The sequence below is a fragment of the Cucurbita pepo genome, chromosome LG06, assembly GCF_002806865.2.
Source record: "Cucurbita pepo subsp. pepo cultivar mu-cu-16 chromosome LG06, ASM280686v2, whole genome shotgun sequence".
Classification (NCBI taxonomy): Eukaryota; Viridiplantae; Streptophyta; class Magnoliopsida; order Cucurbitales; family Cucurbitaceae; genus Cucurbita; species Cucurbita pepo.
In genome coordinates, this window is record NC_036643.1 from 646,894 (window position 1) to 659,146 (window position 12,253).

The window sequence follows — 12,253 nt, forward strand, 5'->3', positions numbered from 1 at the left end:
AAAATTAAAACATACCAATTTTTTTTTTTTTTTTTTTTTTTTTTTTTTTTTTTTTTTTTNATGAATTAAAGAGTTCCCCAAGCATTGAACTTTATCGGGAATCGAAACTCAATGCCCCATCGTTGCTGTCCATTGAAGGATTCATTTCATAGCTTCAAAGTTCAAACCCCACAAAATATTATATATAAAAAAAGCGACACGAAGTCTTGTCCACAAAAATTGGGATTTGGGAGATATCATTGGCTGTGTTATTAGTAGTAAAAAGAAGGATCATGTGACAAGCAGTAATGAGCCAATTCAATGGGCCTCTCCACCCAGAAATGGACATAGACAAAGTTTGCGCGATATTAGCTAAAATATCAAACGTTCAAATATGGTTGTTATTATTCTCATAGCTCAAACTGATTAATATCGTGAATTTAGGGAGGAGGGAGGGAAAATGAATTGAATGTAAAGAGAAAAAGAAAAAAAAAAAAGTTAAAGATGACAACATTTTTTATTGCAGCAAATTTTCATCACGCCTTTTGTTGCAATTTTCAAAATTAGAGATAAGGTTTTATAAACAAAATTTTTTAAAAATAATATTTTTATTTTCTTTAAGATTAAATATTAACCAATAGCATCTCGTTGACTTTTCTTCCTTTTGCGAGCTGGGTTCAAATATTTTGAAATTGGATTAACATGGAATATCTCTACGTATTCAGAAATTTTAATAATATTCTTAATTTTTCAAAAAAAAAAAAATGTTACCATTAATTTTAGTTTGGAATAATCGAAGCTTTATTTCAAGAATAAACTTTTTAACAAATTTATTAATGTTTGAAGTTTGAAAAAAAAAATTGAAAGTTATTAATAAAAATTTTGAAAATTGGAGGATGTTTTAAAAATAAAATAAAATAAAAGTATTTTTAAACTTTGTTTTTGTTTTTGAATTTTTTTTAAATGAAATAGAAAATAACTTGGTATTTTATAAGATATGCATCCAAAGTGGGAGAGAAAAATTTAAAATAAAGCCGATCAAATTTCAACGAAAATCTCAACAAATTTGAACAGCCAAACACGTTAGTCGTCCTTTTGGGGTCAAACCACTCGGTGCCGGGTTCAGCCGTCTTTCCACCGTCTCCAGTTGCCCGAAAAGGTGGAAATTTGGGATCTAGAAATGGAGAAAATTCAGGTGAGGTTAACGGTAATTTAGTACTAAATATCACTACAGGTAAATGTTTGAGAATGTTATCCTATTTATAATTAAATAAATTACAAGGACGTAGGGAGAATAATAAAGGGAAAGATACAAGAATGGAAATATACATATGGTAAGAATGTAAATGTCTAAATATTTACTTATACTAAAATATCAAATATAATATATATGATAAACTATAGTTTAATAATAAATATCTTTAATAGTTACCTATTTTTATTTATTTTATAATATTTTTCCCTAAAGTTTATGGAGTGATTTCGTAAATGTACAAACTCTTACCAATAATATATAATCGTTACAATAATATAATCCTTACTTTTATAAAGCTTGTAACATGAAGAAACGTTATAAGGAGAGTGATATCTACTTTATTAGGCTTAGATAATTATTTATTTAAAGGATTATATTTTAGTGGAATTCGTCACCTACTTTGACAATAATTGAGATCATAATACTAAAATTGTCTTCTTAATAAAGTAAATTTTATTGATTAACAATAAACTTATATTAATAATTGTCACACCAATAACAACACTATACAATATTTTTATTTATGGTCCTCGACTTAATTTTAAAATCAACCATGAACTTTATTCGACAGACGAGGACTTAAAACAATTTCAAGCGGAGTTTTTCTAAAAATAATAAATCCAAAACCCTCTTCCATGTCGAGTAATTCTTCAGATGGCCTATCAATTTCAAATTCATGAAGTAGGCTTGCAAGAGTAAGATGCACAAGTTGAAGAGCAAATGACATTCCAGGACACATCCGCCGACCCCTTCCAAATGGCATTAGTTGCATATTTTGTCCTTTCATATCAAACTTTGTGTCGTTTGTTAAGAATCTTTCCGGACGAAATTCACAAGGATCCTCCCAAACAAATGGGTCTTTCTGCAGTTTTTGAACATTCACTAAAAGACGTGTCTTTGCAGAGATATGATAGCCTGAAACTGTACAATCTTCTACAGATTCATGAGGGATTAAAAACGGCGCTGCAGGATATAAACGCAATGTCTCCTTCACAATGGCTTGGAGATATATCAGATTTTTAACGTCGGACTCTTTTACTTGTCTTGATCTACCAACTTTTTCATCTAATTCAAGTTGTGCCTTCTTAAGTGTATCTTGATTGTTGAGGAGTAAGGAAAGAGCCCATGTGGTAGCAATCATGGTAGTGTATCCACCCAACATCATCGACTACACAATATCATAATTAAATTTGTTATTCATTAAGAGTTAGTTGATGTAAGGAATGAGGTTCGAATACATATGCTTACCAAACAAGTAGCTTTGGTGACTGTATCCGCATCATAACCACATAACCCTCCGTCGTCGTGGACAGCAGAAAGCATGACATCCATGAAGTCTTGGTCCTCTGTTTCCACTCCACCTTCACCCAAATTCTTGTTCTTCTCTCGATGTTCTTCGATCCATTTGCTAAGCATTTGGTCAAGCACCTTGGCGGTCTTATTCATGGACTTCTTATACCCTCCCAAATCCAACCAACTTAGACACGAAAACGAGTCTGAAGGAACAAATGCCGCAAACAGTTCAAAAAAAGCACTCAACGCCTCTCTGTACTGCTCCGCACCATTGCCTTCGAAAACAGCGCTGAATCGCTTTCCAACCACCATCCTAAATATTGTATTCAAACTTACATCCCCAAACCACGTCCTCATCTCAACCCTCACTTTCCCACCTGATCCCTTATTTCTGCTGTCCGCACATAACTCATACAGTTTCTCGATCGAATTTTGAACCTCACATATCCTAATGTGTTGGAGCTGCTCGAGGCGATGGTTCGTCAAGAGTTCAACTGTGGCTAGTTTGCGCACGTGGCGCCAGTATGGACCGTAGGGGCTAATTCCCAAGGCTGCGTAGTTGTAGCCGAGCAGTTCTGAGGCAACAACTTTTGAGCGGGAAGCGAAGACTCTGTCGTTTGTGGTGAAGCACTCTCGCGCTATTTCCCAACTGCTCACGACAAGGGTTGTGTTCATGCCCAATCTTAAGGTAAAGATAGGTCCGTAGGCGTCGGCCATTTTGGCCAAGGTTATGTGAGTTGGCTCTGTTGCACTTAGTTTATGGAGATGGCCAATCACTGGCAAACGACCGGCGGCTTCCGGTGGAAGTGTGTTGTTGGTGCGATGAGCGGCGGATCTCCGAGAAGTTATACGAAAGAGAGCATAGAGAAATAGGAGAAGGGCGAAGGTTGCAGGTAAGATGTGAGTAAGTTCCATTTGTGATAGGCGTGAGTTTTCCAGTTTGGAGTGGCTGAATGGACATGGGATATTAATAGTAGTGTGGTCATTTTGATCCTATTACATTGTTACATCAACAATAATGTTACAAATTATTGTTATATATATTAATCACAAATTGTTAATTTTATTTTATTTTATGGGAAATTTTTTATGGTTGTTTAATAGCCCGACAATCTTTTTTTTTTTTTTTTTTTTTTTTTTTTTTTTTTTTTTTTTTTTTTTTTTTTTTCTGTTGTCGTTACAATAATGAGAGTTAGTTGGAAAACTTTACATCATGGATCATTATTGATGGTAATCTTTTTCATTCTATTTTGTTTTTTAGTATGATATTAATAATTAATAATACATAAAATAAACGTTTGGTAATATATAAAATAAAGAAATTGATCATAATGACCTGCCTTTCGAGATCTCGAGCTGCTGATCATTATTGACATGGAATATTTAAAAATACGTATTTAATTTAAATTTTTTAAATATGTACCCACATAAAGAAATTTAATTTAATACAACATTGTTTAAAAAATACATTACAAAATGACAAATTGCAACAACTCACACACAAAACATGATATAGGTAGTTCTTAAAATCTCGAAATACAAAAATCAAGGGTTCGTAAGAGAAACATGTTAAAGGGGGTTCAAGACACCGATCTAGCCCAAAACTCAATAGCTCTTAGCTCGTGTGCGTCTCCACCTCAACCGCTCCATTGTACCTTATTTGAAAATTTTAAAGTAGCAAGGATGAGTATAAAAAATATGCACAATAACCAGCTTCCTAGTAGTTCATAGTTCGTTATTAAGTTTTATTGATTTTAGTTCATTTGTTCGATGTCTTATTCTCATTTGGGGGTTTGTTCTCAAGTTTACGTTCTTCCTACGCTACACCCTATGGTTAATTATTCTAGTTTTCTTGGTTTTTGGTCCTGTCTAGACCTCTATCCCTCGAAGTATTCTTCGGTTCTCTAAGTCTCTTCATGAGTCGTTTTGGCTAATATCATGTGCAAGTTGGTTCAGCGGTCTTTCCACCTGTCGTTTTGGCTTACGTCATGTGCAAGTTGGTTCAGCCGTCTTTCCACCATCTCCCGTGGCCGAAAAAGGTGGAAATTTGGGATCTAGAAAGGGAGGGAAATGTAGTTGAATTATGTTACTTACTTTTATTTGTTCTTTAGTGTTTTTCCATAAAGTTTGTGGAGTGATTTCGCAAATGTACAAACTTCTTACCAATAATATATAATCGTTACAGTAATATAATCCTTACTTTTATAAAGCTTATAATATGAAGATAACTTTATTAGGCTTAGATAATTGTTAATTTAAAGGATTATATTTTAGTGGAATTTGTCCACTACTTCAACAATAATCTAAAACTGTCTTCTTTCCTTAATTAACGCTAAATTTATATTAATAATTAATAACAACTACAGTATACCACCTTTTTATTTATTGTCCTCGGACATAATTTTAAAAACAATCATGAATTTGACTCGATAGACGAGGACTTAAAACAACTTCAAGAGGAGTTTTCTTAACACCAGTCAACCCAAAACCCTCTTCTTCCCTGTCAAATAATTTTTCAGATGGCCTACCAATTTCAAATTCATGAAGTAGATTTGCGAGGGTAAGATGCATAAGTTGAAGGGCAAATGAGATTCCAGGACATTTTCTTCGACCACTTCCAAATGGCATTAGTTGATGATTTTGTCCTCTTAAATCAAATTTTGTGTGGCTTATTAAGAATCTTTCTGGACGAAATTCACAAGGATCCTCCCATATAAGTGGGTCTTTTTGTAGTTTTTGAATATTCACTAAAAGGCGTGTCCTTGCAGGAACATGATAACCTGAAACTATACAATCTTCTACAGATTCATGAGGGATTAATAACGGCGCTGCAGGATACAAACGCATCGTCTCCTTCACAATGGCTTGAAGATATGGTAGATTTTTGACATCAGACTCTTTTACTTGTCTTGATCTTCCAACTTTTTCATCTAATTCAAGTTGGGCCTTGTTGAGTGCTTGTTGGTTGTTGAGGAGTAGAGAAAGAGCCCATGTCAAAGTAATTGTCGTGGTGTCAAATCCACCTAATATCATCGTCTACATAATATCATGTTATTCAATAAGAGTTGGTTCATGTAAGGAGTGGGTTGGGAATAAAGTTGAAATACATATGCTTACCAAACAAGTAGCTTTGGTGACTGTATCTCCATCAATACCACATAACCCTTCGTCGTCGTGGACAGCAGAAAGCATGACATCCATGAAGTCTTGCTCCTTTGTCTCCACTCCACGTTCACCCCAATTCTTGTTCTACTCTCGATGTTCTTCGATCCATTTGCTAAGCATTTGGTCAAGCACCTTGGCGGTCTTGTTCATGGCCTTCTTATACCCTCCCAAGTCCAACCAACTTAGAAACGGAAACGAATCTGAAGGAACAAATGCCGCAAACAGTTCAAAAAAAGCACTCAACGCCTCTCTGTACTGCTCCGCACCACTGCCTTCGAAAACAGCGCTGAATCGCTTTCCAACCACCATCCTAAATATTGTATTCAAACTTACATCCTCAAACCACGTCCTCATCTCAACCCTCACTTTCCCACCTGACCCCTTATTTCTGCTGTCCGCACATAACTCATACAGTTTCTTGATCGAATTTTGAACCTCACATATTCTAATGCGTTGGAGCTGCTCGAGGCGATGGTTCGTCAAGAGTTCAAGCGTGGCTAGTTTGCGCACGTGGCGCCAGTATGGACCGTAGGGGCTAATTCCCAAGGCTGCGTAGTTGTAGCCGAGCAGCTCTGAGGCAACAACTTTTGAGCGGGAAGCGAAGACTCTGTCGTTTGTGGTGAAGCACTCGCGCGCTATTTCCCAACTGCTGACGACAAGGGCTGTGTTCATGCCCAATCTTAAGGTAAAGATAGGTCCGTAGGCGTCGGCCATTCTGGCCAAGGTTAAGTGAGTTGGCTCTGTTGCACTTAGTTTATGGAGGTGGCCGATCAGTGGCAAAGCACCGGCGGCTTCAGGTGGGAGTCTTTTGTTCGAGCGATGGGCGGCGGAGGATCTCCGAGATGCAATACGAAAGAGAGCATAGAGAAAGAGGAGAAGGGCGAAGGTTGCAGGAATGATGTGAGTAAGTTCCATTTGTTGTGGGCGTGAATTTTACAGTTTTGAAGGATTTATTTATATTGGATTTAATATTTAGGTGTATTTTTTTTTAACATTCTATAAAATTGAGACTTTCGAAATTTCTTGGCCGCCTGCGTGTTTGTATTTTTCTTTGATTTTTGAATTTTGTTGATTGAGACTTATCCTTCAGATTGGAATTTTGTTGATTGTTATGCGTATCATAAAATAAAAGGACCGCAGATTGTGTTGGCTCCGTTCTTTGTTGACGCGTCAATCTCTAGATCACACAACTACTTACCTATATTTAAGAACCATTTACTCGCTATATATAGCCCTTTATTATTATGATTTATTATATATGACCATTTAATAACAATTTATTATATATGATAAATGTCATTTACCCTACCATTAAGTAGGATAAACGTCATTTACATGCCATTAAGTAGCGACTCCATACTCTAACACTTATATTATTATTAATTTAAATTTTTGATAATGACTTTTTTTTCAAAGATCTAAGCTTACCAAACAATTCATAGACATAATAGATATCTCTATCATTCAACTTTTAATTGTTGGGTTGCTTTGTATTTATGATGTCTAGAAGTGAGAATTTGGATTATTTGTCTAGGGATGGAGAGTGACAAAATATATATAATAAACCATTAGAAGATTAACAAACTGACTTACTAGTATTTTTACATAATTTAAGCATGAAATTACTCATAAACATGGGCAGGTAGGCGTGGAGTTAAAACAACTTCGAGTGGAGCTTTTCTAAGACTGGTCAATCCTACACTCTCTTCCATGTCGAGCGGTTCATCGGATGATCTCTCAATTTTAAACCCATGCAGAAAGTTTGCAAGTGTGAGATGTATCATTTGAAGGGCAAACGAGATTGCAGGGCACATTCTTCGACCATTTCCAAATGGTATGAATTGTGGACTTTGTCCTCTAACATCAAAATCCTTCTGGCTTGTTAGAAATCTTTCGGGACGAAATTCACAAGGTCCTTCCCAAACAAGTGGGTCTTTTTGAAGCTTTTGAACATTAACTATGAGGCGTGTCCCCTTGGAGATGTGGTAGCCAGCCGCTGTGCAATCTTCTATAGATTCGTGAGGGACTAACAGTGGTGCAGCAGGATACAATCGAAGAGTTTCCTTGACAATAGCTCGGAGATATGGTAAATTTTTGACATCAGACTCTTTTACTTGTCTTGATCTTCCAACTTTTTCATCTAATTCAAGTTGGGCGTTCTCGAGTACTCCTTCATTGTTGAGGAGCAGAGAAAGAGCCCAGACCATAGTAATCGTGGTAGTGTCAAATCCAGCTAATACCATATTCTACACCAATTTGAACAAAGGGTCATTAATCCATACCAAATTTGATTAGAACATGAAAAGATAGAACTTACCAAGCTTGTAGCTTTAATGACCGTATCGGCGTCGTAGCTGAAATGTTGTCCATCTTCTTCAACTCTAGAAATCATCACATCCATGAAGTCCTGCTCCGCCGTCTCCGCTTCGGCGTCGTTTCTTCTCTCCCGATGTTGTTGGAGGAATTTATGAAACGCCTCATCGATTACTTTGGCTGTCTTCTTCATTGTCTTCTCATGTCCTCCCAAGTCCAACCAACTCAGAAACGGAAACGAATCCGAAGGAACGAATATATGGAACAATCCAAAGAAATCTATCAACGCCTTGGGGAAGTTTTCATTACCATGTTGGATGGCGGAGAATCGCTTTCCAATCACCATCTTGAATATGGTATTCAGGGTTATGTCTGCCAACCACTTCTTCATTTCCACCGCCACTTTCTCACCTCTTTCATTGCTTTTAATACTCATTTTGTGTAGCTCATTCATCCATTGCTGCACCTCAAATGCTCTGATGTGTTGGAGCTGCTCGAGGCGGTGGTTAGTGAGGAGCTCGAGCGTGGCTATTTTGCGCACTTGGCGCCAGTGTGGAGTGTATGGGCTGAACCCTATCATCGCATAATCATAGGCAAGAAGCTTTGAGGCCACAAGCTTTGGACGAGACGCGAAGATTCTGTCGTTTGTAGTGAAAAACTCCTTTGCTATTTCCCAACTGCTCACAATCAAGGCCTTTTTCATACCGAACCTAAACGTAAATATGGGTCCATAGGCATCTGCCATCTTGGCCAACGTTATGTGAGTTGGCTCTCCTGCATGTAGCAGATGGAGGTGGCCAATCACCGGCCAAGCGCCACCGGCCTCCGGTGGGATCCTCTTCCGATGAGCGACAGATCTCCGGGACCAAGTGAAGAAAACATAGAGAAAGAGAAGAAAGGGGAAGATTATTCCGGCGAGGGGGCGAAGGTGTTCCATTTGTGGTGCTCTATAGCTTTTAGTTGCAGGATTTGGTGAGTGAAGGAACTATAAGAGGCGATGGCTCCTGGGAATCTTGACACTATGTGGAAGAATGGCATTGTATTATTGTCGTGATATTATTGATTGTGGATGTCCATATATGATATAAAGGCGGTGGATTATTCTAGATCGATTTCCTTGTTTGTCCCCAAACAGCTTTATTATACTCTAATATTTTTATAGCTTTCATTGATTTGANCTGTAAAAGAATCAAAAGTAACTATATTATAATTATACTAAATTCATATCGTATTATAATTATTCAACTTATTTTTCATACACGTCACAACTTCAATCACACCCTCTATATATAATACAAGTAGTTTTATTTACTGTCCTCGACTTCATTTCAAACTTATTCGTAGACTTGACTTGGTAGGCGTGGACGTAAGACAACTTCAAGTGGAGCTTTTTTAAAAACGGTTATTCCAAAACCCTCATCCATATTCAGTAATTCTTCTGATGGCCTATGAATTTTAAATTCATGAAGTAGACGTGCAAGTGTAAAATGTATAAGTTGAAGAGCAAATGAGATTCCAGGACATATCCTCCGACCACACCCAAATGGCATTAGTTGCAGATTTTGTCCTCTCATGTCAAACTTTATGTCGCTTGTTAAGAATCTTTCTGGACGAAATTCACAAGGATCCTCCCAAACAAGTGGATCCTTTTGTAGTTTTTGAATATTCACTAAAAGGCGTGTCCTTGCAGGGATATGATAACCTGAAACTATACAATCTTCTACAGATTCATGAGGGATTAGTAACGGTGCGGCAGGATATAAACGCAATGTCTCCTTCACAATGGCTTGGAGATATGTTAGATTTTTGACATCAGACTCTTTCACGTGTCTTGATATTCCAACTTTTTCATCTAATTCAAGTTGTGCCTTCTCGAGTACTTGTTCGTTGTTGAGGAGCAGAGAAAGAGCCCATGTCATAGTAATCGTTGAAGTGTCGGATCCACCCAATATCATCGTCTACACAATACCATAATTTAATTTGTTATTCCGTAAGAGTTGGTTGATGAAAGGAATGAGTTTTGAATACAATTGCTTACCAAACAAGTAGCTTTGGTGACTGTATCCGCATCGAAACCACATAACCCTCCGTCGTCGTGGACAGCAGAAAGCATGACATCCATGAAGTCTTGGTCCTCTGTTTCCACTCCACCTTCACCCCAATTCTTGTTCTTCTCTCGATGTTCTTCGATCCATTTAGTAAGCATTTGGTCAAGCACCTTGGCGGTCTTGTTCATGGCCTTCTTATACCCTCCCAAATCCAACCAACCAAGACAAGGGAACGAATCTGAAGGAACAAATGCCCCAAACAGTTCAAAAACATCCCTGAACGCCTCTTTGTACTGCTCCGCACCACTGCCTTCCAAAACAGAGCTCAGTCGCTTTCCCACCACCATCCTAAGTATTGTATTCAAACTTACATCCCCAAACCACGTCCCCATCTCAACCCTCACTTTCCCACCTGATCCCTTATTTAATTCATACAGTTTCTTCATCGAATTTTGAACCTCACATATTCTGATGTGTTGGAGCTGGTGGAGGCGGTGATTGGTGAGGAGTTCAAGCGTGACTATTTTGCGGACACGGCGCCAGTATGGACCGTAGGGGCTAATCGACAACATTGTGTAGTTGTAGCCGAGCAGCTCTGAGGCTAAACCCTTTGGGCGGGAGGCGAAGATTGTGTCGTTTGTGGTGAAGCACTCTCGCGCTATTTCCCAACTGCTGACGACAAGGGCTGTGTTCATGCCCAATCTTAAGGTAAAAATAGGTCCGTAGGCGTCAGCCATTTTGGCCAAGGTTAAGTGAGTTGGCTCTGTTGCACTTAGTTTATGGAGGTGGCCGATCAGTGGCAAAGCACCGGCGGCTTCAGGTGGGAGTCTTTTGTTCGTGCGATGGGCCGCGGAGGATCTCCGAGATGCAATACGAAATAGAGCATAGAGAAAAAGGAGAAGGGCGAAGGTTGTAGGTAAGGTGCGAGTAAGTTCCATTTGTGGAGGGAGTGATTTTTGCAGTTTGGAAGGTAAAGTCTGGGAAGGATTTATATCAGATTTATTGGATTGAAGTGTTCGTACATTGGTGGGCCTAAATGAATAATAAAAATCTTAGTTTTATGAAAATTATTTGTTATTAGTATTCATATTTTTAGAAATTTCAAAAACTTCAACTTCAACTCTTTTTTATTAATACTCATACTTCAAAAATATGTTTCATCTTTCAAACTTTAATTAATGCTTTAATCTTTTCTTAAATTAAAAAATGCAATATCCAGACGAAATGGTGAGTATTAAGTTTAATTAATACTTTCATACCGTCCTCAACACACAAATTTTCATAAAATCAAGATCGTTCATAGATATTTTAGGTACCCAAAAATTTGTTGTCATTCATAATTTCGCCCAGAATTATAGTACAAAAAGCAATGTTAACTTGGCCCCCTTCCCTATTTGTTTTTTTTATTTTTTAATTTCTTGTTTGGATAGTGATTTCTTTGATTTTTCAAGCAACCTTGTCCTGTTGAATGATTGAGACTATGGAAGGATATAGAATTTTGTAGAAAATCGTATTCAAGGAAAATCGTGTGTATGGTTTAGAGGGAGATCTTTCTTATCTTTCGTCACAAAAGCCAGACCTCTAAATTCTCCCCAAAAAGTTTGGCTTGAGTAATTTCTTTCTTCTAGTTCATCGTGAGAGTTGATGTTGATCCCTATAATGGGTTGACTTTGGTTTATTGAGTGGATACCAAGATTGGTGGTTCGACATTCGATAATCTGGTCATAGATATAATGTTGTTGATCTCCTCAGCTATGTGAAAGTCTTGAATATGAAAGTATATATATGTCTGTAAGTTATGCAAGTGTTGAAAGAATTGTTTTTAAGAGGAATGAACCTATTCCGGCTGTACGGATAGAAAATGGTTATTCGATTTATGTGTTGTTTTTATTTGTGGTGGGTACAGACAAATACGATAGATTAGCAAATCCGATTTACTACTATTATAAAATATGATAGCGAAATTACTCATAAACATGGAAACATAGGCAGGTAGGCATGAAATTTAAACAACTTCGAATGGAGCTTTTCTATAATTATTCAATTCCATACTCGATCTCTTACATTTCGAGTAATGATCTCTCGATTTCAAATCCACCCACCAAGTTTGCTTTGTTGTCATGTCATGGTTTGAATTTTAGTGAGGGACACTACTTTGCACTTAAAGGTGGAGTTCCATGCATAACAAAAATGGCAAAAA

General features: G+C 37.3%; 3 protein-coding genes and 1 pseudogene across 3 annotated transcripts; all 4 read right to left on the bottom strand.

Annotated features, from left to right (window-relative positions):
• Nucleotides 1-1,735: 1,735 nt before the first annotated feature.
• On the bottom strand, nt 1,736-3,565 carry LOC111797196 (cytochrome P450 CYP82D47-like). Its single transcript, XM_023680143.1, has 2 exons — nt 2,483-3,565; nt 1,736-2,402 (listed from the first exon to the last, which is right to left on the bottom strand). Exons 1-2 carry the CDS (start codon nt 3,440-3,442, stop codon nt 1,782-1,784), a joined length of 1,581 nt encoding a protein of 526 aa, XP_023535911.1. The 5' UTR covers nt 3,443-3,565; the 3' UTR covers nt 1,736-1,781.
• A 1,312-nt stretch (nt 3,566-4,877) lies between these two features.
• LOC111797370 lies at nt 4,878-6,720 on the bottom strand (annotated as a pseudogene).
• Nucleotides 6,721-7,229: 509 nt separating this feature from the next.
• On the bottom strand, nt 7,230-9,059 carry LOC111796886 (cytochrome P450 CYP82D47-like). The gene is made up of 2 exons (XM_023679681.1): nt 8,010-9,059; nt 7,230-7,938 (listed from the first exon to the last, which is right to left on the bottom strand). The coding sequence occupies exons 1-2, from the start codon at nt 8,940-8,942 to the stop codon at nt 7,315-7,317; spliced, it is 1,557 nt and encodes a 518-aa protein (XP_023535449.1). The 5' UTR covers nt 8,943-9,059; the 3' UTR covers nt 7,230-7,314.
• Nucleotides 9,060-9,273: 214 nt separating this feature from the next.
• On the bottom strand, nt 9,274-11,076 carry LOC111796884 (cytochrome P450 CYP82D47-like). The gene is made up of 2 exons (XM_023679679.1): nt 10,044-11,076; nt 9,274-9,963 (listed from the first exon to the last, which is right to left on the bottom strand). Exons 1-2 carry the CDS (start codon nt 10,989-10,991, stop codon nt 9,340-9,342), a joined length of 1,572 nt encoding a protein of 523 aa, XP_023535447.1. The 5' UTR covers nt 10,992-11,076; the 3' UTR covers nt 9,274-9,339.
• Nucleotides 11,077-12,253: the final 1,177 nt, after the last annotated feature.

Excerpts from the sequence above, each read along its gene's own strand:
- LOC111797196 (XM_023680143.1), bottom strand. The coding sequence starts at position 3,442 with ATGGAACTTACTCACATCTTACCTGCAACCTTCGCCCTTCTCCTATTT. Across the intron at positions 2,403-2,482 it reads TCACCAAAGCTACTTGTTTG|TCGATGATGTTGGGTGGATA; the intron begins GTAAGCATATGT and ends GATATTGTGTAG.
- LOC111796886 (XM_023679681.1), bottom strand. The coding sequence starts at position 8,942 with ATGGAACACCTTCGCCCCCTCGCCGGAATAATCTTCCCCTTTCTTCTC. Across the intron at positions 7,939-8,009 it reads TCATTAAAGCTACAAGCTTG|AATATGGTATTAGCTGGATT; the intron begins GTAAGTTCTATC and ends AAATTGGTGTAG.
- LOC111796884 (XM_023679679.1), bottom strand. The coding sequence starts at position 10,991 with ATGGAACTTACTCGCACCTTACCTACAACCTTCGCCCTTCTCCTTTTT. Across the intron at positions 9,964-10,043 it reads TCACCAAAGCTACTTGTTTG|ACGATGATATTGGGTGGATC; the intron begins GTAAGCAATTGT and ends GGTATTGTGTAG.